Source organism: Lissotriton vulgaris, chromosome 4_1 (assembly GCF_964263255.1).
Source record: "Lissotriton vulgaris chromosome 4_1, aLisVul1.2, whole genome shotgun sequence".
In the NCBI taxonomy this organism is placed as follows: Eukaryota; Metazoa; Chordata; class Amphibia; order Caudata; family Salamandridae; genus Lissotriton; species Lissotriton vulgaris.
This window is the reverse complement of record NC_141691.1, coordinates 1,383,220,400-1,383,247,175: the sequence shown is the minus strand read 5'-3', so window position 1 is coordinate 1,383,247,175 and position 26,776 is coordinate 1,383,220,400. Positions and strand designations below refer to the sequence as shown.

General features: G+C 51.5%; 1 protein-coding gene across 1 annotated transcript in view; it reads left to right on the top strand.

The window, feature by feature from the left end:
- The window catches only part of ROCK1 (Rho associated coiled-coil containing protein kinase 1), a 2,273,505-nt gene that overhangs the window by 1,789,407 nt on the left and 457,322 nt on the right, over window positions 1-26,776 (top strand). The window contains exon 25 of the mRNA XM_086965620.1: window positions 884-972. Coding sequence (XP_086821746.1) covers window positions 884-972 — 89 coding nt within the window. The remainder of the gene's footprint in view (window positions 1-883; window positions 973-26,776) is intronic.

Below are 26,776 nucleotides of genomic sequence, written 5' to 3'. Positions count from 1 at the left end.
ACTGACGTCAGCGCACAGGGACGGCGTCCAAGTAGATACTGCTATATCATCCCAGCGATGCTGCCAACGAACGCTGACTCGACCAACGCCACCTATCAATGCGCAGGGGTACTGCTAAGGGGACAAATTCTCTGGATCCAGTCTGACACCAGGGGTACTTCTAAGGTAAGGAATCTATAACTAATATATGTCTCATACAGGTATATCGTTACCGAAGGTAAGTAACTTGTTCTTTAAGGATGTAACAGTCTGAACTATAGTTCCTAAAGAGGCTTAAAACCTGATTATTATGCTCTGTTTTAGTATAGGCCCTTAATTTCTCTTCTGTGTCCATTAAATAGAACTGACATTCAGGTGGTTGTCTCTTCCTTTCTGGTCTTCTTTCTGAGTACTGGGACATGCCATCAGTTATAGCCATGCTTTATAAATATACTTATAATAATGAATCTGCAGTTAGAGTCTCTACCAGATAAGGACTTGGACAGAGTCTAGAAAGAAACTGACATCCGCACACAGGAGTGACATTTATATGTGGCTCCATTTTGGGACAGAACAAAGTGGGCACAGTGCAGCATGAGGAATCTGTGGATTAGATAGAGTACACACCAGAAAGAAGGTAAGGAACTTATTCTTTTTGTACTTTCCAGTATCTGACATTCTAGTCCTATTTGCCATTGGTTTTGGTTATTACTTCCCACGCTTCTTCTTTCATCCACTTTAATGTATCGCACTATAACATGGATTTTCAGGCCCATTGGCGAGTTAGTTGGATTTAAAACAAAAGTGTTGAGCGTAAACTTTTTTTCATTATTATGGCACTATAAAAGCTTAAGGTTGGTAGTTAAAACCATGTTTTTCTAAACCTCTCTATTTCTCCTCAAAGAATATCGGTTGAAGAAAGAAGAAGAAATAAATCATATTAAACAGGCATATGAAAAAAGTATAAATACTGAAAGAACCCTGAAAACACAGGTACCTACTCTTTTTTTTACTTATGTATATATTCCTCTGTTAAAAAGTGAATGTTTTTTTGTAGGCTGGTAGCTGGTGCACCAACAGAAATTAGTGAATAAAGTGATAAATTCAGTTGCTTTGCGTGACATGACCAGAGATAAGATGTTAGTGGGAAAATGTATGTCGTAGGCCACTATAGTAACCTAAATAAAGTCAGCAACATTTATTGATAATCCTAAAATACTATTATTTCAGATGTTTATTATAAGCCTTGTCCTCTCTTCTAAAATTCATTCATGGCCTTGCAGGAGTAGTTTAAAAGCATGAGTTGCAAATTGCTGATGAGGAAATTGACATCAAAAATCCTGAGCAGCCACGCTCGGAACTGTGAGAAGTTGGCCTTGTATATGATGATCACTATTCTAGTGAACACCTTGCACCAGTCCAAACAACCCTTATGGTGATGGTTGTAAAGTCAACCTTATAGACCAGCTATCCTAGAGGTAGCGTGGACAGAACAGTCTTAGGCTAAAAGACTCTTGAGGGCGTGTAAAGCCAGCTGTTTTACCATATGTAACCCCTCGAATACCAAATGAAAGGACACCACACAGGATATATATCAAATATTGATGTATTTATTCACTAACACACTCCTCTGAACTCTTTATGAGGTCAGAGGCAAAAGCACATAACAAGTTACACTCAGAAATACTTTAAATAGCACAATTTACAATTAGGCCCTAGGGGCGCGTCAAACCATATACTAAGTAAGTGGTATAAGAACCATGACTTGGGAAAGGAGAAGGCCTAGGGAGTCGCTGAGGCTACACTATCGGACACTTAGTTTAGGAGTAGGAGGCCCACAGGCGGTGCGTGCAGAGTCAGTACTCTCACGCGAGAGTAAATAGAAAGTCAATAGGAACGTGAAAGGTAAGTATATGAAGATTTGGGACACTTCTGGTCTAGCTAGAAGGATACAACTAAAAACCGAGACACTTGGATAGTCAATACCCTTGAGAGCACCGAAGTACTCGCGTTACCCCACCCACAGGAAGCGGGTGCATAGGTGTGAAGATGTGTCGGGTTTCGCCGTTGAAGTCTATGGAGCCTTTGAAGAAAAGATGCTGCAGGCGACCAGGAGGAAGATGTCTGGGTGGATCCAAGGGTGGATCGAGGATGAAGAGGACCTGAAAGCAGAGGGGACAGAGTCTAGGTCACTAGCCAGTGACCGGGTGGAACCAGGGAAGAAACCAGACGTCGTCGAGGAGCAATCAGGTGCTGGGGTGAAGCTTGCCGTTGCAGCCACGCGGACCAGGAGGCGTCGAGGACGACCAGGTGCTGGAGAGGAGCTGTCCCACGAAAGATCTCGCAGAAGGAGGGGTCGGCTTCAAGATCAGAGCCAACAAGCCTAAGCAAAGGCAACCCACGCAGGATACACAAGGAGCTTCTGGTGGAGACCAAGAGGGTCTGAGGTACTTCACCTTTTCAGGGAAGCCAGTGTCAGTCTGGAGCAACCAGACCAGCGGTGGAGTTTCACAAAGGATCGTCGCCAGGGGCTACTAGCCAACGGGCCAGCAACCGGACAATGCGTCGAGCAGAACACAGGCAGAAGGGCCCCACGCAGATCTCGTGGAGTGTGGAGGGCTGGTCTTCGGTGCAGGTAGAGCTCGGTGTCTGGGTGTCTCAGTCCCCAGGGCACAGCTTCGAGGAGGCCTCAGGAGCTGCGCTGTTAGCAAGTTGTCAACTTTTCAAGTTACCTGCTTCCACGGGTCCCGACGCCTTCCAAGGGGCTCAGACGTGCTGTAGTCGTGCAGTGGGGTCAGAGGGATTCTGGAGTCTAGGTCTTCTCAGGCTCTGTGCTCGGGTTATGTCGGGAACGGGGACAAAGCAAGCCGTCGAGTTGCTGGATGGTGCCTGGTTTCCCAGGGTGGCCACTCCTTGGCCACAAGGGAGATTCTTCAGTCTTCAGCTTGGATGAATGTCGAAGGGTCCAGAGTTTTTTGTCTTCAGTCGATTCCAGGATTATTCTAATTTTTCCCGGGTCAGCTCCTACCTTTATACAACTAAAGGGGGCTGGTTTGCTCACTAGGTCCCTCATTAGGGTGGGACCAGGAAGGGGGGTGGTTACACCCCCTTTTCTTTGTCCAGTTTCGCGCCAGAGCTGGGGCTGGAGTGCCCCAGCAACCAGTTTGAACTGGGGTATGCATGAAGCACCTAGTTTACCTCAGGAAGTGTCTCAATCTATTCAGCCCTCCCTGTCACAATACACATCCTCCTGTCTGGGGTGGTGCTCGCACCTCCCCAAGGAGGAAACCTATTGTCCAAACCTCCGTGACTGGAAGGACTCCTTGCAGCAGGAGGTCAGACTTGTGTCTGTGGCAGCATTATCTATTTTGTGATGCTGGGGCTCTGGTTAACTTTAACCGGGATAGTCAGAACTAACATGTCTTCTCCCTCTAGAAGGGTGGAATGCTACCCCCGTCGCCAGAATTGGCGAGGGGGTAGTATTCCAAAGTGTATCACACCTAACACGACATGTTTTGATAAAGCCAAACCAAAGTTAGCATTAACCGCAAGGATTATAATGCACTTAACAGTATATGGTATGGCAATATCATAGAACAGCTATAAGGACATGGTTTCGAAAGCTGCAGACAGGCTCAGCTCATGCTAGAGCACCATCTCACACATAACCAAGCACTCTGCCTTTAGGATTGTTAAGGCCTGCCATAGGAGTGACCAATAGGTTACTATGTGTCTATATTTTATGTAGGTATAGGAATATCTGAAAGAAACAGTTTAGTATTAGATTCCTTAACTTAGAATATCCCCAGGCATCAGACTGGATCCGGAACTTTTTGCGTACCAATACCCCTGCACGTCGTTAGGCATTGTCTCTTGCTCCGCGTCCGTCGTCGGCGTCGTCTGCGCCGGAGTGACGTCGTCGGAGTACTTAGACGCCGCCCATGCGCGCTGACGTCAGTTCTTCTTTTTTCCGCGCTAGCTAGTGCAGATCCGGAGGTCTACCCCTTAGTCACTTTTTGACTAAAACTTTTTGATCATTTTTGATCCTCTTCTAGTGGTTCTCGACTCTTCAGGTGCCGGTAGGGATGCCTGGGTTCAAACCCTGCTCGAAGTGTAGTCGACTGATGTCGAACACCGACCCCCATCACCGGTGTCTGCAGTGTCTAGGCCTCGACCACGACGACCGTGCCTGTACCGACTGTCAAGCCCTGACGTCTAAGGCTAGGCGGGAGCGGCTCGAGCTCCGGCAGTCAGCCCCGCGCCGTTTGAGGTCCCGGTCGCGAGGTCTGAGCCCTCGCAGCTCCGGAAGTCGGCATCGGTCTTCTGGTTACTCCTCAGGTAAGAGGCATGAGAGGTCGGAGCGGCGTCATCGCTCCTCCGACCGCCCCCGACGCTCGCCCGACTTGGCCGGGGTTTTGGGAGGCACAACCCACACGGCTCCGTCGAAGTCGCAAGCGCCGCATCCTGCCCCACACCTGCGGGTTCCTGGGCACGATGCGACGTGGGAGAAGATCAAGCAGTACCTCATGGCCATGAGGTTGCTCTCTTCTCCACCGGGCCCCACGGCGCCTTCGGACCCAGCGGGCCCGGCTCTGGGGCCTAGCGGGTCGGGTGCTCCGGCACCGACGCCGTCGGCGGCTTCGGCCCCGGCGCCGCCGGCAACTTCGGTCCCGGCACCTCCGGCAACTTCGGTCCCGGCACCTCAGGCCCCGGCCAGATCCGGGTCGACGCCGGTCGACCTTACGACCTCACCGGCGCCGTCCCAGAGGGAGTCACCACCGGCGTCGACCCACACCCTGTGGGAGGCGGTTGCGGACGTGCTGCCACAATGCCCTGAGGAGGTCAGGGCTAAACTCGCCCAAGCCCTAGCGGAGGGTTGAGATGCGGCACAGTACTCTATCCGGTGCGGACTGGATACCACTGATACACTGGGCAGAGCGATGGCTACGACAGTGACTGTTCGACGTCACGCCTGGTTGAGGTGCGCCAATTTTTCGGCCGATGTCCAGGCTACTCTGGACATGCCGTTCGATGGCCGTCGCCTGTTTGGCGACCAGGCAGACCATGCGCTTGAGCGCTTTAAGGACTCCAGGGCTACGGCCAAGTCCTTGGGCCTCTCGGCCCCGCGCCAGCAAACGGGTGCCTTTTGCTCCTTTCGTGGCCAAGGAAGGGGCGCCCCCACATGTGCCGCCAGCCACACGCCGCCTCAACAGAACTTTCAGCGCGGTGGCGGCCGTGGAAACCGCCGGGGAGGCGGTCGGGGAAACCGGCGAGGCCAGTCCGCACCCGCTCCCGCAGCATCTGCCTCAAAACCCTCCAAGTCCGAGTTTTCAGGCCCATGTGACGCCCGTGGGGGGCAGGGTTCGCCATCACCTCTCCCACTGGCGCACCGTCACATCGGACAGGTGGGTGCTGCAAATCGTCCAGAGGGGCTACTCCCTCCCCTTCGAAACGACCCCAAATGCCATGGCACCGCAGTACCACCGCGTGTCGGGGGACCACTTGCAACTTCTGCAGGAGGAAGTCACGACCCTCTTGGCCAAGGGGGCCATCGAGCACGTTCCTGGGCCAGAAGTAGGGTGTGGTTGCTACTCCCACTACTTTCTGGTACCCAAGAAGGGCAAAGGGGGCCTACGCCCTATCTTGGACCTACGGAACGTCAACGGCTTCCTCCGGAAGGAGAAGTTCAAGATGTTGACTTTGGCTCAGGTCTTGGCTGCCCTAGACCCGCAAGACTGGATGCTGGCTTTGGACTTGCAGGACGCTTACTTTCACATCCCCGTCCTGCAGGCCCATCGATGTTAACTGTGGTTCACAGTAGGCCTCGAGCACTTTCAGTTCACCGTGCTCCCCTTTGGCCTTACCAGCGCCCCACGGGTGCGGGTGTTCACAAACGTGATGGCGGTGGTCGCAGCTCATCTGTGCAGGTTAGGGGTTTCAGTCTTCCCCCTACCTCGACAACTGGTTGTTGAAGGCAGGCTCGCCCCAGGCAGTCGTCGACCACCTCCAGATGACGGCGGATCTCCTGCACCTGCTGGGGTTTTCCATCAACGTGCCGAAATCACACCTGTGTCCCTCCCAAAAGCTCCTCTTCATCGGAGCTGTTCTCGACTCGGGGCAGTTTCGGGTCTATCCTCCCGAGCAGCAAGTCCGGGATATTCAGGCTCTGATCCCGATCTTTCAGCCTTTATCCCGGGTTTCGGTCAGGTTGACGCTGCGGCTTCTGGGGCTGATGCATCCTTCTGGTGCATCACGCCCGGTGGGGGTTGCGGGCTCTGCAGTGGAACCTGAAGTTTCAGCGGGCCCATCATCAGGGCAACCTGTCCGACCATCTCCTGATCTCGGAGGGCACTGCGACTCAACTGCAGTGGTGGCTCACGGGCCGCGATTGGGGCAACGGCAGATCCCTCTCCCTTCCGCAACCGGAGCACGTGGTTGTGACGTACGTGTCCCCCCAGGGCTGGGGGTGCCACTTGGGAGAGACGGAGATCAGAGGCCTCTGGTCTCCGGCGGAGTCCCAGCTCCATATCAACCTTCTGGAGCTGCAGGCGATTCGCTGGCACTGAAGGCATTCCTCCCCTCTGTCCGAGGGAGTGCAGTGCAGGTGTTCACGGACAACACCACCGCCATGTGGTACTGCAACAAACAAGGCGGTGTGCGGTCCTGGACCCTCTGTCAAGAGGCTCTGCGCCTCTGGCAGTGGCTGGAACATCAGGTCGTGACCCTGGTGGTTCACCGCCTGGCAGGTTCTCTGAACGCCAGGGCGGATGAACTCAGCCGACGGTGCTCGATGGATCACGAATGGCGTCTGAACTCGGACGTGGCGCAAAGCATCTTTCTGAAATGGGGAGAGCCTTGGTTAGATCTATTCGCCACCGAAGAGAACGCACAATGTCATCAGTTCTGCGCGTTGGAATTTCCAAGGCGGCACTCGCTCGGCAACGCATTTCGTCGCAAGTGGAGTTGCGGTCTGTAATACGCCTTTCCGCCTATACCACTTCTGCCCAGAGTGCTGAAGAAAATCAAGCGCGACCGGGCCCAAGTCATCCATGTGGCTCCGGACTGGGCTCGAAGGTACTGGTATCCCGAGCTACTCAATATGTCAGTCGGTCCCCCGATTCGTCTGCGTCTTCAGGAGGACCTTCTGTCGCAGCAGCAGGGGACGGTCCTCCACCCGAACCTGTCCAGTCTCCACCTCCATGCTTGGAGATTGAGCGGTGACAGTTTAGGCCATTTGACTTGCCTCCTGAAGTCTGTAATGTTATTCTGGCAGCCAGGCGTCCCTCCACAAAGTCGGTATACGACTGCCGGTGGAACAGATTTGTGGCATGGTGCACAGCAAAGGCTGTGGATCCTCTTTCTACCCCTCTTTCTGAGGTTCTTCTCTTCCTTCTTTCTCTTGCCCAGCAGGGCTCTGCTCTGGGCACTATCAAGGGCTACCTTTCTGCCCTTTCGGCCTTTCTAAGGCTGCCTGATCAACTTTCTTTGTTCAAGTCCCCTATAGTCACTCGTTTTCTGAAGGGCATCACACACATGTTTCCACCCGTTCCCTTTGTGATGCCTCAGTGGGACTTGAACCTGGTTCTTACTTTCCTGATGTGCGTTCCCTTTGAGCCACTTCATTCTTGTCCTCTCCGTCTTCTCACTTTGAAGACAGCTTTCCTGGTTGCCATCACCTCTGCCAGGAGAGTGAGTGAGCTCCAGGCTCTATCTTGCAAACCTCCTTTCCTGTCTGTACATCAGGACAAAGTGGTGTTGCCTACAAGGCCCTCTTTCCTGCCCAAGGTAGTCTCTGCTTTTCACATCGGGCAGTCCATCACCTTGCCCTCCTTCTTTCGCCTCCGCATCCCTCAAAGGATGAAGAGCGGCTCCATCGTCTGGACCCAAAATGTGCGCTTTCATTCTATATGGATCGCACACGCCAGTTCCGGGTGGATAACCAACTCTTTGTTGGTTAAGTGGGTACGAAGAAGGGACGGGCGGTGCATATGCAAACCATCTCTCGGTGGGTCGTCTTATGCATCAAGGCGTGCTACTCCTTGGCTAGAAAGGAGCCTCCAGTTGGGCTGAGGGCCCATTCCACTCGGGCCACGGCGGCTACTACTGCCCTGGGTCGGGGAGTCCCCCTGCAGGACATTTGCCAGGTGGCTACGTGGGCCTCGCTGCACACCTTTGTGAGGCACTACCGCCTGGACAGTCAAGTCCGGAGGGATGCCTTCTTTGGCCGTTCCGTCCTCCAGGACTTTCTGGTGTAAGTATTGGTTCGCAGAGCCATCACCGGCGTTGGTATTTTTTTCTTTCTTTTTTTGTTTTGTCCTTATACGCCTCTCCTCACCCCATATCGTCGCGGTCCCACCCTGGGGTAATTTCATCTCATATGGTAGAAATACTGCTGTTGGGAGCAAGTATATCACGCACGCACCGGCGTTGGTATTGCTGGGATATCTATTCTAAGGTAAGGAATCTAATACTAACCTGTTTCTTTCAGATGAACAAGTTACTTACCTTCGGTAACGATATATCTGTAAGAAACAGTAGTTAGTATTAGATTCCTTACCACCCCACCCATCCTCCCCGTTCTGCGAACTGATACCTAGGGTTAAGGTCATCCCCGTTCAGGGCCCTAGTTTCATGGCACCAGTTTTGGTTCTAGCATTGCTCTGCGTATCTGGCGCGGAAAAGCTGTGTCTAAGAAATGACGTCAGCGCGCATGGGCGGCGTCTAACTACTCCGACGTCATTCCGGCACAGCCGACGATGGACGCGGAGCCAGAGACGACGCCTAACGACTCACAGGGTTATTGCTACGCAAAAATTTCCGGATCCAGTCTGACGCCTGGGGATATTCTAAGGTAAGGAATCTAATACTAACTACTGTTTCTAACAGATATATTGTTACCGAAGGTAAGTAACTTGTTCATTTATTACTACAAATAGTCCCCTGAACTCTTTATGAGCACAGAAGCAAACACGTTAAAACAATTCAATTGATAAGTATACAAAAGTAGCACAATATGGATAGGCCCGGGTGGCCCCTAAAACCATATACTAAAGAAGTGGTATAAGTACCACGAGTCGAAAGGAAGTAAGGCCTAGGGCCTTGGAAATCGCTGGGGCTATGCTGGACTAACTCAAGTTAGGAACTAGGAGGCCCACGGGATCTGGTTTGCAGTGCGCAAAGTTAGAAGCAGTTCACATTTGAATCAATGGATGCGTAAAAAGTAAAAAAGGTGAAGGTAGGAAGTCTTCCGGTCAGTCTAGAACTTAACCCGTTGGAATCTGGACACTAGGAGTGTTAAACTACTCGGGGGCACCGGAGTGCCAGCGTTACCTCACCCACAGGAAGCGGGTGCAGTGGTGTCAAAGTATGTCGGGATTCTGCAGGAGTCCGGATGGAGCCTTGGAGTGTTGATGCTGCAGGTGACCTGATGTGAAGAGTTCCGGTGGATCTGAAGAGGTGAACACCTGAAAGTTGAGGGGACAATGTTCACAGTCACTAGCCAGTGACCGGCGTGGCACCAGGAAGGAACCAGGCGTTGTCGGTGCCAACAGGTGATCTTGTAAAGCTTGTCTCTTCAGCAGCGTGGACAAGGCGGCGAGAACGATGACCAGCAGTCACTCACGAGCTGTCCCACGTAGGCTCTAGTTGATGGCGGTGTCGGCTTCTTGATCGGAGCAAACGGGCCTTGGCTAATGCAAGCCACTCAGGAAACAGAGAAGGCTTCTCACTCTAACCAGCAAGGTCAGAGGGGTTGCTGCTTTTGGGAGCAGCAGGGGCCAGTCTGCAGCAACCAGACCAGCGGTGGAAAGTTGTTGTTTGGTTGCAAAAATGACTAGTAACCGGATAGGCGCGTCGAGTGGAACAAAGCAGAAGGGCCCCACGCAGATCTCGTGAGAGTTGGAGGGCTGGTCCTTGGTGCAAATGTAGCTCGCTGGTGGGGCTTCTCAAGACCCCAAGCACAGCGATGAGGGTGCCTCGGGTGCTGCGCAGTCAGCTTCTCGTGGACTTTTCAAGAGGTCCGGTCCCACGTCTAAGGTCGCCTCCACTCGTCTCAGCTTAGCAGGGACTGTGGATCGGGCTGTTAGATGTCTGGGAGTCTGGTTCTTGTCAGGCTCTGGCGGGAGGCGGCGGCAAAGCAGTCGTTGATTGCTGGATGGTGCCTGTGTTCACAGGGTGTGTGAGTGGGGTTGCGAAGTGCACTCCTTTTTTCTCCGTTTTGACTTATGACTATTATTGTCCTATGCTTTTACGAGGGTGTGCTGGAAGGGGAGGAGAGGCCAATCACCACACTGTAAGAATGAATTTGTACTACTGACTGACGTCATTAGACCCTGTCCGCACTACCTTTGGCAGATATCCATCTGCCTTTGTAATCTTGATTGAAAAAACATTGTTTGAAGTTTTCAAAAACGTTTATTATTGTTAATATTTTTTTTATATTTTTCCAAAATAAATGCGCTTATATTTTTCAAAGATGATGCTTGTTCATGCTTTTTTTTCCTCAAACGTTCAATTCACTGATTTGATAAACAGAACAAGGTTATAAATGACGAAAAAAGTTATCCTGTCCCAATGCATTTCGGGATGCTATCCCTTCGTCATTGGCATATAAGTTCTCTACTGCCATGTGAAGCTTGATTTATATTCAGATTCTAAGCTCACAGAAATTCCGATTCAGACAGTGTTTGGGGTGTCCGTTGTGGCTAAGATCTGTGTCTTTGAAGGAAGTTGAAAACGACCTCTGTGAGTAGAACTGCTATGCATTCACAGGCATTCGAACGCGATTTTCAGGAGCGTTACCCTCATAGAAAATGTAGATGCTGTAGTCAACTGACACGTTCGTCGCTTCTATTATATTTGAAAAATAATTCCGTAATTGTGTGATGTCGTCTGGCGTGGAAACAAAGGTCCGCTACCGTTAGAGTATCACTCTGTAATTGCGAAGTTAAACCTAATGAAATGAAGCTCTGTTTTACTCTATGGAGTATCAATCGAGGATGCAGCTGATTACAAAATCTCGTTACCTTATCTGAACAGCGAGGGTTCGCGTTTAACGATCGAAATCTGGGACACGTAAACGAAGAGAGGTCCTCCGGGGTCACAGGGTGGCCACAAGGGAGATTCTTCAGTCTTCTGAGCAGCAGAACGTCGAAGGTCCAGAGCTCCTATGGGTGGGACCAGGAAGGGGGGTGGTTACACCCCCTTTCCATTGTCCAGTTTCGCGCCAGAGCTGGGGCTGGAGTGCCCCAGCACCCGTTTGAACTGGCCTATGCACGGGGACACCTTGTGTGCCCCGGGCATGTCGGATTCTATTCAGCCCTACCTAACCAGATACACAAAATCCTGTCTGGGGTGGTGCTAGCACCCTCCAAGGCAGGAAACCCTTTGTCCAAGCCTCACTCGCAGCAGCAGGAGGTCAGACTTGTGTCTGTGGTGGCAGCATGATGCTGAGGCTCTGTTTAACTTTAACCGGGGTTCAGGTTCTGTACATGTCGTGTCCCTCTAGAAGGGTGGAATGCTACCCCCGTCGCCAGAATTGGCAAGGGGGTAGTATTCCAATTCGTATGACACCTTACTCGACATGTTTTGATAATGTCAAACCAGAGTTAGCATTTGACTGCGAGGTTCATAATGCACTTTAGAGTATATGGTATGACGCTATCAGGAAACAGCTAAAGGACATGGTTCCGAAAGCTTCAGACAGGCTCAGCTCATGCTAGAGCACCATCTCACACATAACCAAGCACTCTGCCTCCAGGATTGATAAGCCCTGCCATAGGAGTGACTTATAGGTTACTTTGTGTCCTTGTATGTGTTAGATATAGAGAGACTATAACTAAAGCAAAGGGTGATTACACCACCTTGCCCCAGCTGAGTGATCAGCCAGTTGTGTCAAATAGTAAGGCCAGGCCAAGGGTGGCACAATACGTGCTGCAGCCCCTGGTAGGCCTTCGATGCACCTATGCCCTGGGTACCTAGGGTATACTGTACAGGGGCTCACAAGGTGATCCATGTTCCAATTGGTATGTACCTAGAGTACATGGAGTCCATTTTAACAGAGGGAGCAGAGGGCCTGGGGTCCTAAATAGCAGGGTCCCAGGTCAACTAAGTCGAAAACCAGCTAAACACTAGGCAAAAAGTTGGGGGAAACCATAGTCAGATGTCCCCCTTCTACAAAGAGAACGTGCAATGTCATCAGTTCTGCGTGTTGGAATGTCCAGGGTGTCACTCGCTCGGAGATGTTTTTCGTCGTGAGTGGAGCTGCAGTCGATTGTACGGCTTTCTGCCTATATCACTTCTGCCCAGAGTGCTGAAGAAGATCAGGCGTGACCGGGCCCAAGTCATCCTTGTGGCTCCAGACTGGACACTGTTAGATTTGGGGGTCTCTGTTTGGCACAGGTATGCACTTGTGACCAACAGGGACCCTCTCCTCTAGTCAGGATAAGGGGATCACCCTTTAAAATAACCCCTGCTCACCCTCTAGGTAGTGTGGCGCAAGCAGACAAGGCTAATCTCTGGGCGTCGTAGGCTAAGCATTTGTAAACACATACAGTAATCAAATGACAATACCACAAATGGACACCAGTCTAGGATTTATGAAAAATATGTATGCTTTATATAAATATAGATAACTCTTATGCAGACTTAATACAAGACCATAAATAACGTTTTACTTGTGCACAATACTGTTGTTGGGCAAAGAGTTCTTGGCAAAATCTACTTGATGTTAAATTCTGTACTTAAAGTTTGGTTCGGTGCGCCTCGCGCTACTGGGGCGGCTCGCAGATAGAAAATAATGCCCAAAAGAGTCTCAGCAAATGAGGCGGACCCTCGGGTCCGTGGCGTGCACCTTTTGGCGCGAGATGAACCCAGTACCTTCATTGATACTTCTCCGCGGACATTGCGGGGGGAAAGCAGCGTACCTGGGACGATGATCGGCAGGGCTCCTGAAGCTGGTCCGGCTCGTGGCAGGCGTCGAGACGTGCGGCGCTGGAGCGGGACCTCAGGGGGACGCTGCGGAAGGTCCGGGTCGCTGGTGAAGTCCAGGCGTAGGCGTCCCTTCAAGGCGAAGCTGTGAGGCGGCAATGCGGCACGGAGTGGCCTGTAGGCAACGTACAGCGTGGCTCTCCCTGTGCGGTGCGGCCTCTGTGGGTTGAGACACGGAGTGGTAGGATTCAGTAAGCTTTCGGCCTACGGGCCGCACCTTCGTTCCTTGGAGCGGTTGCCTGGCACTTCGACTCGTAGTACGAGTCGTACTGGGCAGAGATTGAAGGCGGTGTGGCTCCGGTGGTTTCAAAGGGCGGTGCGGGTCGGTACGCTTCAGGCGTACGCACCGTACCGCTCTGGGCAATTGCGATTAGAAAGTCGTGGTGGCTGTGCGGCTCCAGCCATGAAGAAGGGCGCGAGTCAGGTGCGCGGCGGCCCCGGGGTGACACGGTGTGGGCACGGCTGCAACCAGCGGGGGTACACAGTGTCGGGTGGCACCAGCACGGACTCTGGGCACTTCAGGAATCACTTTAAGAGTATAGGAGGCACACTCAGCGACGGCGTCTCAGCGGCACGAGCGTAGGCAGCCCAGCAGCTTGCTTTTGAAGGGGGGGAAGAGAGCCCAATGGTCCTGGGGCTCAGTTCAGGGGGCAAGCTCGCTTCCAGGCCCTTGGAGATTGTTTTTGAAGCACATGTTCTTTGCAGAAAGTAAAGAATCTCCTCTCTGTCACTAAAATTAGAGCAGTCAATGAGATAGTCATCATCGACGAAGACCATACCGCCACCGATAAAGACAGTCGTCGACCAGGACACAGTCGTCGACGAGGTCGTCAACAAGGTTACCGTCGACTGTACCAGCGCGAACTGATTCGTCGTCGAGTAAGAAAATGCTGCAGTAGTAGTTAACATTGCTGAACCCATTGTGGTCAACGTCAACGCACCCATCGAAGGCTCCTAGATCACCAACATCAGGACCAAGGGATAAATCACCATTGTCAAGGTATATCGCCTCAGCGAGGCAGACAGATATTACCCCATACATCACCAAGTAAAATTACACCTCTTTTACCCACTCTTCTTCTGTAAGAAGAAGATTCGGAAGAGGATGGCCACTTTGGACCAGCATATAGTCCATCAGAATTGCATGTCCCATATCAGCCAGAGGATGATGAGGACCAGGAGCAAGACGTATACGGTCAAGTTTACTGTGCACAGCCTGAGCAAGGCTGGCAGTACTATCATCAAGAGATGGTGACTGTGCCTTCTGCTTTAAGTTTGGATCTTCAGTCAATGCTTGAAGATTACCACCACTGTTTCCCACCTGCAGTTCTGGTTGCTGTCTCTCCACCTATAGTGGGGTCACTGGTGCAAAGATCAGCTCCAGATTGTCATTCCCCAACACTCTGCAGTCTGTCCCTCTCCAGGAAACAGTTTCTCTCGATGAAGAACATGAAGGAGGAGAACTTTGCGACACAGGCGCAGAATGGGATAATCATTCTATCTCACTGCCTGCTTCACCTTCAACTCCTCCAGTAGACTCTCCACTAGAGGATATAGGAGGATTTCATAATGTTTTAGAGCAAGCAGCAAAATGATTTGCTTTACCTCTTCCTTCGAAGCAATCCGACTATTTCCTTTACGATTTTAAGGAACCATATTGAATACCAATTATCGATTATATCTGGGAAGAGGGGATTCGGATTATAAAGACTCCAGCATTCATACCTGCAGTGCTTCCACGCCTCAACAAAAAATACAAAGCTACAGACAGTGCACCTGCGTTCCTTAGGGGACATCCGAAACCAAACTCTGTGGTTCTGCAGGCAGCTCAACTCTGCTCAAAGAACCCGGTAGTACCCTTTTGTGCTCCTCCTGATAAAGACTGCAGGCGTCTAGATTAAATTGGAAAAAAGTTTTCATCAATGTCCGCATTGACAGTGAGAGCAGCAAATTCGCTGGCAATTTTAGTGCGCTACGATCACCAGATGTGGTCTGACACTGCTCCCTACAGGGATCAACTCCCAGAGGATGCTAAAGAAGAGGCGAAGAAGATATTACACGAAAGGGAAAGAGCATCCAATGAAATAAAAGATTCCGCCATGGATGTTGCCATCACTGGTTTTAGGTAGTTGGCAGGAGCGGCAGTTCTCAAAAGACAAGCCTGCCTTAAAGCCATCTCATTCCGCCCTGTGGTTCATAATAAAATCTTAGACCTCCCATACGACGGAGAGGATCTTTTTGGGAATCAAGTGGAAGCAACCTTCACATCAATAAAAGAGGACACAGATCCGTCTAGTCTTTGGGGTCAATTTCAGAAACTTCCTTTTCGTGGTTCCCTTTGGGAAGGACAACAATCATATAGGGGAGTGTAAGAGATTAGGGTCTGCTTCCTATGGTCACCCCCACTTTTTGCTTTTGCATTACTGGTTTTTGACTTAGATGTGGCTGTGGGCCTGCTAATCAGACCCACAGCCCAGATGCACTCTCTATAAATTCAAGCCATGTACTCTAGGTACGTACACAATTGATAATTGGGTCACCTTGTCAGCCCCTGTAAAAGTTTACCCTAGGTACTCGGGGCATAGGTGTAACCAAGGCCTACCAGGGGCTGCAGCATGTATTGTGCCACCCCTGGCTGGCCACTCAAATAGACACAACTGGCTGATCACTCAGCTGGGGCAAGGTTGTGTAATCACCCCTTTGCTTAGGTGTAGGATTGCTATACCTACTTACATATAGACACATAGTAACCTATAAGTCACTCCTATGGCAGGCCTTAACAATCCTGAAGGCAGAGTGCTTGGTTATGTGTGAGATGGTGCTCTAGCATGAGCTGAGCCTGTCTGCAGCTTTCGATACCATGTCCTTATAGCTGTTCTATGATATTGCCATACCATATACTCTTAAGTGCATTATAATCCTCGCGGTTAATGCTAACTTTGGTTTGGCTTTATCAAAATATGTTGTGTAAGGTGTCATACACTTTGGAATACTACCCCCTCACCAATTCTGGCGACGGGGGTAGCATTCCACCCTTCTAGAGGGAGAAGATATGTTAGTACTGACTATCCCGGTTGGAGTTAACCAGAGCCCCAGCATCACAAAACGGATGCTGCTGGCACAGACACAAGTCTGACCTCCTGCTGCTGGGAGTCCTTCCAGTCACGGAGGTTTGGACAATAGGTTTCCTGCTTGGGGAGGTGCGAGCACCACCCCAGACAGGAGGATGTGTATTGGGACAGGGAGGGCTGAATAGAATCAGACACGGCCTGGAGCACTCTAGTGGCTCCATGCATACCCCAGTTCAAACCGGTTGCTGGGGGTTTTGCTCTGGCGCAAAACTGAAGGAAAGGGGGTGTAACCACCCCCCTTTATGGTCCCACCCATAGGAGGGACCTAGTGAGCAAACCAGCCCCCTTTAGTTTTATAAAGGTAGGAGCTGGCCCAGGAGACTTTAGATTAATCCTGGAATCGACTGAAGACGAAACTCTGGACCCTTCGACATTCACTGAAAACTGAAGAAATCTCCCTTGTGGCCAAGGAGTGACCACCCTGGGCAACCAGGCACAATCCAGCAACTCGACGGCTTGCTTTGTCCCTGTTCCCGCCGGAACCCGAGCACAGAGCCTGACAAGACCTCGACTCCCGGATCCCTCTGACCCCACTGCACGACTCCAACACAGCTGAGCCCCGTGGAAGGCGTCGGGACCCGTGGAAGCAGGTAACTTGTAAAGTCTGCAACTTGCTAACAGCGCACCTCCTGATGCCTCCTCGAAGCTGTGCGCTGGGGACTGAGACACCCCGACACAGAGCTCCACCTTCACCAAAGACCAGCCCTCCACACTCCACAAGATCTGCGTGGGGCCCTTCTGCTTGTGTTCTGCTCGACGCGTTGTCCGGTTGCTGGCCCGTTGGCTAGTAGCTCCTGGCGACGATCCGTTTTGAAACTCCACCGCTGGTCTGGTTGCTCCAGACTGGCACTTGCTTCCCGGCAAAGGTGAAGTACCTCAGACCCTCCTGGTCTGCACCAGAAGTTCCTTGTGTATCCTGCGTGGGTTGCCTTTGCTTAGGGTTGTTGGCTTCGATCTTGAAGGCGACCCCTCTATCTGCGAGAACCTTTGTGGGACAGCTCCTCTCCAGCACCTGGTCATCCTCGACGCCTCCTGGTCCATGTGGCTGCAACAACAAGCTTCACCCCAGCACCTGATTGCTCCTCAACGACGTCTGGTTCCTTCCTGGTTCCACCCGATCACTGGCTAGTGACTTAGACTCTGTCCCCTCTGCTTTCAGGTCTTCTTCAACTCCGATCCACCCTTGGATCCTCCCGGACATCTTCCTCCTGGTCGCCTGGAGCATCTTCCTTCACAGGCTCCATAGACTTCAACTGCAAAACCCAACACATCTTCACACCTATGCACCCGCTTCCTGTGGGTGAGGTAACACGAGTACTTCGGTGCTCTCAAGGGTATTTACTATCCAAGTGTCTAGGTTTTTAGTTGTATCCTTCTAGCTAGACCGGAAGTGTCCTAAATCTTCATTTACTTACCTTTTACGTTCCTATTGACTTTCTATTGACTTTCTATTGTCTCTCGCGTGAGAGTACTGACTCTGCACGCGCCGCCTGTGGGCCTCCTACTCCTAACCTAAGGGGCAGATAGTGTAGCCCCAACGATTCCCTAGGCCTTCTCCTTTCCCGAGTCGTGGTTCTTATACCACTTACTTAGTATATGGTTTTACGCGCCTCTGGGGCCTAACTGTAAATTGTGCTATTTAAAGTATTTCTGAGTGTAACTTATGTGCTTTTGCCTCTGATTTCATAAAGAGTTCAGAGAAGTGTGTTAGTGAATAAATACATATATATTTTATATACATCCTTTGTGGTGTCCTTTCATTTGGTATTCAAGTGGTTACATATGGTAAAACAGCTGGCTTTACACGCCCTCAAGAGTCTTTTAGCCTAAGACTGTTCTGTCCACGCTACCTCTAGGATAGCTTGTCTATAAGGTTGACTTTACAACCATCACCATAAGGGTTGTTTGGACTGGTGCAAGGTGTTTACTAGAATAGTGAACATCACATACCAGGCCAACTTCTCACAGGGAGGCTATCAGGAATACCGATATCCTTTGTGCTCATCAAGTCACCAACCTTATCGTTCCCACTTACAGCAAAAACCGCCTCCGCATACATCCTATATTAGACCTAATAGAGGAAAGGCAGCATGACCAGGCAAGGATGGGGGCCGTAGACTATATCTCACAGGCTTCCCATGTTCCCATCAAAAACTTTCAACCACGCGGGTTGCTAGAGGTCTATCCATAATCTGACCATTATCTGGATGAAATACGGTGGATTGGAAACTCTTAAAATCACGCACAGATCATATATGCGGCCCCGGGCAGACGTGAGGCATTTGCTGGCACCGATGGACCGATTATTTGCAGCATACCCATGGTGAGTCTGGCGAGCCTGAGAAAGCAACCTGGCGACCGTGGACGTCTGCGATGCACTGAGCTCGCTCTGTTAAGTAGCTGCAGACTCATCTAGATCGGTGCACACGTATGAGCGGCGACGTACCTGCTGTTCCTGCGTACCTCAAGTAATAGGGACCCAACCAGCTGCCTGGTACGGAGGGCTGCTGCACGGAGGTCTGCCTGAATCGGGCGGCAGGGCCTAGCAAGATAGCGAGGCGGGCTGGTCTGCTTTGCGGAACCTGTGGCGTTGCTGACGAGGGTGGCAGGCGGCTGAACAAGACAGAACACCAACGGACCCTGAGGAAATAAAGGTATCCTGTAAAGTGCGAGATGCGATGCGTATCTGAAAGGAACAGGTTAGTGTTAGATTCCTTACCTTAGAATATCCCCAGGCGTCAGACTGGATCCGGAAAGATTTTTCGTCAGCAGTACCCTTGTGCGTCGGTAGGCGTCATCTGCGGCTCCGCATCCGTCGTCGGCGTCGTGGTCGCCGTGATGATGTCGTTGGAGTACTTAGACGCCGCCCTCGCGCGCTGACGTCTGTGTAGGAAGGTGGATATCTGACTATAGTTACCGCCAACTTTTTGCCTAGTGTTTTGCTGGTTTTCGACTTAGTTGGCCTGGGATCCTGCTATTCAGGTCCCCAGGCTTCCTGCTCTCTCTGTTAAAATGGACTCCATGTACCTTAGGTACATATCTAATTGGATACTGGGTCACCTTATCTGCCCCTGTACAGTGTACCTTAGGTACCCTGGGCATAGGTGCACTCAGGACCTACCAGGGGCTACAGCATGTATTATGCCACCCCTGGCTGGCCATTCAAATCTGACACAACTGGCTGATCAATCAGCTGGGGCAAGGTGGTGTAATCACCCTTTGCTTTAGATATAGTATACATATATCTAAACCTAAAATGGACACATATACTCCTATAAGTCACTCCTATGGCAGGCCTTTACAATCCTGGAGGCAGAGTGCTTGGAATGATGTGAGATGGTGCTCTATCGTGAGCTGAGCCTGTCTGCAGCTTTCGGAACCAAGTACTTTAGCCGTTTACATGGTATACTCTTAAGTGCATTATAATCCTCGCTGTTATTGCTAACTTTGGCATAGCATTATCAGAACATGTCGAGTAAGGTGTCATACGAATTGGAATACTACCCCCTCGCCAATTCTGGCGACGGGGTAGCATTCCACCCTTTTAGAGGGACACAACATGTATGTAACTGTGAACCCCGGTCAAATTTAACTCGAGCCCCAGCATCACAAAATGGATGCTGCCACCACAGACTCAAGTCGGACCTCCGGCTGCTGGGAGTCCTTCTAGCGAGGGAGGCCTGGACAAAGGGCTTCCTGCCTTGGGAGGTGCTAGCACCACCCCAGACAGGATTTTGTGTATTGGGTAGGACAGGCCTGAAAGGAATGAGACATGCCTGGGGCACACAAGGTGCCCTGTGCATACACTGGCTCAAACCAGTTGCTGGGGCACTCCAGCCCCAGCTCTGGCATGGAACCGGACAAAGGATAGGGGGTGTAACCACCCCCCTTCCTGGTCCCACCCATAGGCGGGACCTAGTGATAGTACAGCCCCCTTTAGCAGAATAAAGGTAGGAGATGGTCCCATTCCAAGTTAAATTATTCCTGAACAACTTTACAAGAAGAAACTCTGGACTTCGACGTTCTGCTCCACATAAGACTGAAGAAATCTCCCTTGTGGCCAAGGAGTGACCACCCTGCACAAGCAGGCACCATCAAGCGTTCCAGCGGTTCACTTTGTCGTCTTCCCGAGTGGATCCAGACTTCAGAGCCCGACGAGACCTGGACTTCCAGACCTCTCCGACCTCAACCTACATCTGCAGCACAGCTGAGATCCGTGGGCGCGACGAGACACGTGGGACCGGCCATCTTGAACAAACTGCACTTCGCTTCCAGCACGACTTCTGAGGTATCCTCTACAAAGTGCTTTGGGGATAGAGAAGCCCCAGCCCCGAGCAGCACCTGCACAGAAGATCAGCCCTCCAGCATCCACGAGATCTGCATGGGGCCCTTTTGCTTGATTGCTGCTCGACGCATTGTCTGGTCACTTGCCGGCTGGCTAGTGGCCTCCTAGACGACGATCCACGACATCAACACTGCTGGTCTGGTTGCTCCAGACTGGCCCTTGCTTCCTTCCAAAAGAGAAATACCCCAGACCCTCCTGGTCCGCACCAGACGCCTTTTTCACTCACCGCGTGGGTTGCCTTTGCCAAGGCCTGTTGACACCGAATCCAGAACCAACACTGCTGACAGCGAGAGCCTGCGTGGGACAGCTCGTACCTCCATCCTGGTCGTCGAAGACACCTCCTGGTCCACGTGGCTGCAGAGTCCAGCGTCCACTCTTCACCTGATCGCGACAACAGCATCTGGTTCCTTCCTGGTTCCACTCCAGTCGCTGGCTAGTGACTTTGAACATTGTCCCCTCTGTTTTCAGGTCTTCAGCTTCCTTGATCCACCCTTGGATCACACCGGACATCTTCCTCCTGGTCGCTTGCAGCATCTTTTCTTCCAGGCTTCATAGACTTCAACGCAGAAACCCGACACGACTTCGCGCCTATACACCCGCAGCCCGTGGGTGAGGTAACAAGAGCATTTTGGTGCTCAAGGGTAGATTGACTCTCCTAGTGTCCAGATTCACAGTCTACTTCCTTATACCACGTGTTTAGTATATGGTTTGTTGCGCCCCTAGGGCAACATTGTAACTCGTGCAACTTAACGTATTTTTCTTAAGAGTCTTGTCATGTGCTTAGCCCTCTGACCTCATAAAGAGTTCAGAGGTGTATGTTAGTTAATAAATATATTGTTTATTTTCATAACTACCTGTGTGGTGTCCTTTCATTTGGTATTCAAGGGGTTATATGTGGTAAAACAGCTGGCTTCACATGCCGAAAGAATTTAGCCTAAGACTGCTTTGTCCATGCTACCATTAGGATAGCTGGTCTATAAGGTTGACTTACAACCAATCACCATAAGGGTTGTTTGGACTTATACAAGCTGATCACTAGAACTAGTGAGCATCATATATCAGGCCAACTTCTCACAGTCAGTTCTTTTTTTTTTTTTTTCAGCACCCGCAAGCTCAGATCCGGGAAAGGCTAGTACCCTAGTCAATTTTTGACTAACATTTGGCTATTTTGGCTCTTCTTTTCGAGTTGATATCGACTCCTGGTGCCAGCAGGGATGCCTGGATTCAAGCCTTGTGATGCCTGTCACTGCCTGATGTCGGTGACGGACCCCCACTGCCTCGGGGCCGACCACGCCGACTGCCGGGCCTTGACCTCGAAAGCTAGGCTGTCCCGTAAGCTCCTCGAGATCCAGCAGTCGGCTCCGCGCCGCTCACGGTCGAGGAGGAAGTCGAGGGACCGGTCGCGGAGCCGGAGCCGACACCGTTCATCGGGTAAGCAGAGGCACTCTAAAAAGAAGTCGAAGAGGCGACATCTCTCTTCTGACTCCCCTCGCCGGTCGCGTAACGTGGCTGAGGGTTCGGGTGACACCACCCGTGCGGCTCCGCTAGAGCCGCAGGCATCTCATCCGGCCCCATACCCTCCGGGCCCTGGGCTGCATGCCATGCGACCCCGGAGGAGATAAGTGATTTCCTCGTGGCCATGAGGATTCACTTCCCTCTGTCGGCCCTGGCGCCGTGGGGTGCTTAGGCCCCGGCGCAGTCTTTGGTCCCAACGCCGGAAGGTCCCCGGGGGATCCAGGCCTGGATCCTGGTTGACGCCAGTTGACCTCACGACTCCTCCGCTGGCGCCGACCCCAATGGTGTCGCTCCTGGCTCAGTCTTAGGACGCCGCCGTCCCCAGTTTCAGCCCCTATCCGGGTCCAACGTTGGAGCGGCACCGCTTGCCACCGTCTCCAGCATCGGTGGCTGAACAATTCATCTATGACCCGGCTCCGTCATTTCTGCCTGTTAATCAGCACAAGGATGAGGGGGAGGATTGGAGGGGTCTGAGGACCCTCTGGCACAGCAGTGCCAATTAAGTCAGAACTGGGCAGATGAGCTGGGGGAGGCCAATGATCTGGATGCATCGCCTTACACTGGGTTCATCTCTCCTCCCTCTGTGGCTACGGAGGAGGGTGCTACCTATGGTGTGGTGTTGCGCAGGGCAGCTAAGGCTTTGGCTCTTGAGCTCCCTGCTGCGGCCGTGAGGACTAATCTCCTCACCGAGCTGTTTTAACTGCCAGTAAGCTCTTCGAAGCCTATGCTGTCCTTCAATGAAGCCCTCACGGACGTTCTGATGGGCACTTGGTCCAAGCCCTCCACAGTGCCCCCTGTGGATCGGAACGTGGCACGACACCACCACCGCCCGGCTCCGGGCGACCCCTGCTTTCTGTCCGTTCACCCTACCCCTTAGAGCCTGGTGATCCAGGTCTCTACGTCCCAGACCGCGTTCCCGACTGCTCCTCCAGATCGGGAATCCAAAAGATTTGACCAGTTTGGTAAAAAACTGTTCTTCTTACTGAGTTTGGGTTTGCAGTCTATCAACACCACTTGCCTTTTGGGCTGTTACACCCACTCCTTGTGGGACACGGATGCGGACGTGCTGCCCCAGTGTCCGGAGGAGGTCCAGGCACGTTTTGCCCAAGCATTTGCTGAGGGGCGGTATGCAGCACGTTATTCAATCATGTGTCGACTAGATACCACGGACTCGCTGGGCAGAGCGATTTCCACGACGGTGGCTATCCGTCGCCACGCCTTGCTGAGGTCCGCCAATTTTTCAGGGGATGTCCAGTCCACGCTCATGGACATGCCCTGCAATGGCTGTTGCCTTTTTGGCGATAAAGCAGATAGTGGGCTTGAGCGTTTCAAGGACTCCAGGGCTACAGCCAAGTCCATGGACCTGTTGGGCCAGTGCCATCAGACTTCTGCTTTTTGCCCCTTACGTGGCCAAAGAAGGGGTGCCCCCACTCGTTCGTTCAGCCACAGGCCGCAGAACAAACCTCAGCGCTGTCGTGGATGTGGGAACCGCTGTGGCGGTGCAGGGGGACAGAGGCCTGGTCAGTCCACATCCACTCCTGCAGCATCTGCCTCAAAGTCTTCCTAGTCCGAGCTTTATGGCCCATTTGACGTCAGTGGGGGGCAAGTTCCGTCATCACCTCATCCACTGGCATACCATCACTTGGGACAGGTGGGTGCTGCAAATGGTCCGAAGGGGCTACTCCCTCCCCTTCGAGGTGACCCCTTCAGCCATGCCACCGCAGTACGACAGCATGTCGGGGGATCACTTGCAACTTCTGCAAGAGGAAGTTATGGCCCTCTTGGTCAAGGGGGCCATTGAGCGCGTTCCTGGGCCAGAAATAGGACGTGGTTGCTACTCCTATTACTTTCTGGTACCCAATAAGGGCAAAGGAGGCTTATGCCCTATCATGGACTTACTGACCGTCAACGGCTTCCTCCGGAAGAAGTTCAAGATGCTGACGTTAGCTCAGGTCCAAGCTGCCCTAGACCCTGGAGACTGGATGGTAGCGTTGGACTTGCAGGACGCATATTTCGACATCCCCGTCCTGCCGGCCCACCAGCACTACCTACGGTTCAAGGTAGGCCACGAGCACTTTCAGTTTACCGTGCTCCCCTTCTGCCTAACCATTGCCCCTCGGGTGTTCACGAAAGTGATGGCTGTGGTCGGAGCTCATCTGCGCGGATCAGGGGTTCCAGTCTTCCCCTATCTCGACGACTGGTTGTTGAAGGCGGGCGCGCCTCAGACAGTCGTCTCCCACCTCCAGACTACGGCCAACCTCCTGCATTTGCTTGGGTTCTCGATCAACGTCCCGAAGTCGCACCTGATTTCCTTTCAGAAGCTCCTCTTCATCTGAGTGGTTCTGGACTTGGCGCAGTTTCGGGTTTACCCTCCCGAGCAGCGGGTTCGGGATATTCAGGCTCTGATTCTGATCTTCCAGCCTTTATCCCGCATTTCGGTCAGGTTGATGCTGCGGCTGCTGGGTCTGATGGCCTCCTGCATCCTACTGGTGCTTCTCGTCAGTTGGCGGATGCGAGCTCTGCAGTGGGACCTGAAATTTCAGTGGGCACAGCATCAGGCCAACCTTTCTGGCCACGTCCTGATCTCGGAGGGCACTGCATGACAGTTGCAATGGTTGCTCACGGACGGCGATTGGGTCAGCGCCAGAAAGTCTATCTCTCGGCCATTTCAGCCTTCTTAAGGCTTCCTGATCAGCCTTCTCTTTTCAAGTACCCGGATGTAAATAGATTCTTGAAGGGCATCACACACATTTTCCTCCTGTTCCCTTTTGTGATGCCTCAGTGGGACTTGAACCTTGTACTGACTTATCTGATGTGCTCTCCCTTTGAGCCACTTCATAACTGTCCTCTTTGTCTTCTGACTCTTAAAACTGCATTCCTGGTTGCCATCACCTCTGCCAGGAGAGTGAGTGAGCTCCAGGCTCTGTCTTCTAAGCCTCCTTTCCTCTCTGTCCATCCGGACAAATTTGTTCTGAGGACTCGTCCTTCTTTCCTGCCCAAGGTGGTTACAGCCTTTCACATCGGGCAGTCCATCACCTTGCCCACCTTCTTTCCGCCTCCTCATCCCTCGAAAGAGGAAGAAAGGCTCCACCGTTTGGACCCAAAACGTGTGCTCTCCTTTTATCTGGACCGCACACTCCAGTTCCGGGTGGACAACCAGTTCTTTGTTGGTTACGTGGGCGCTAAGAAGGGATGGGCGGTGCACAAGCGGACCATCTCTCGGTGGGTCGTCTTGTGTATCAAGGCTTGTTACTCCTTGTCGAAGAAGGAGCCTCCTGTTGGGCTGAGAGCCCATTCCACTCAGGCCACTGGGCTCGGGAGTCCCCCTGCAGGACATCTGTCAGGCAGCTACGTGGGCATCGCTGCACACGTTTGCAAGACACTACTGCATGGACAGCCAAGTCCGGAGGGATGGCTTCTTTGACCGTTCCGTCCTCTAGGACTTTCTGGTGTGATTATTGGTTTGCAGACCCACCTCCGGGGTTGGTATTACTGGGGTATCTATTCTAAGGTAAGGAATCTAATACTAACCTGTTTCTTTCAGATGAACTGGTTACTTACCTTCGGTAATGATACATCTGTAAGAAACAGTAGTTAGTATTAGATTCCTTACCGCCCCACCCATCCTCCCCGTTCTGCGAACCGATATCTAGGGTTAAGGTCATCCCCTTTCACGGCCCTAGTTTCAATGGCACCAGTGTTGGTTTTTAACATGGCTCTGCGTTTCTAGTGCGGAAAAGCTGTGTCTAAGAACTGACGTCAGCGCGCGGAGGCGGCGTCTAAGTACTCAGACGACGTCATTACGGCGCCCTCGACGACGGACGCGGAGCCGCGGACGACGCCTACCGACGCGCAAGGGTACTGCTACGCAAACATTTCCGGATCCAGTCTGACGCCTGGGGATATTCTAAGGTAAGGAATCTAATACTAACTACTGTTTCTTACAGATATATCGTTACCGAAGGTAAGTAACTTGTTCTTTCATGCCATTTTAGGTCATGTGTAGTATACTATACTGCTTTACTATTATACCATGGGACTCCCACTTCAACTAAGGGGAATGATTCAAGCATGTGAATCTAATCAAGATACCAATACTGGAGGAATACAATTACAGATAAGTAACTCATTTTCTTTCTCACTACTCAATTAAGGCCATACCCAACCGTCTCTGGCTCAAATGTTATATCTCTTCAAATATTCAGCTAAAAGTTGGGAGAACAACTGAAACTCAATGTATTGTTATACTGAGAGAATCTTTGAATGTATTTTGTAGTAAAATGTTTCTTCTAGCTTGTTCCCAGTTGGTGCAAATCCTGAGAACCATTTTTTCTCACAGACTGTATGAATGTCTGTCTAAATTCTTATAAAAACAAGGGGATCTCTTTAACCAGCAGAGCCCCCTTATCCAACCTTTAGAAGACAAATCTATGTTGGATTCCACTTAGAACTGTACAGCGTACTTTGTACTTATGAATTATATGCTTTGCTGATTAACCTTACTGATGGCATGTTTATTCTATTCTGCCTATGCATTCTTTATATACAACCTTGAGATGCCAATCTTTGTCTGTCATTCCTAAGATAATGTTTCTGCATGTTCATATAAATGTATCTATGTAGAATAAGTGACAACTCCATTCTGAGAGCACAAAAATCCGTTTTAGGACTACACCACTCCCGGTCCTAGTTGTTGGCATGACCCATGAGATAAAAGTTGGTAAGCGTTTTATGCGCTGACACCACAATGCCTGGGGAAGAGTAACAATTTCAGTGGCACTTTTGCAATATGTTCCGGTTTAGGCACAGAACTCCGTGC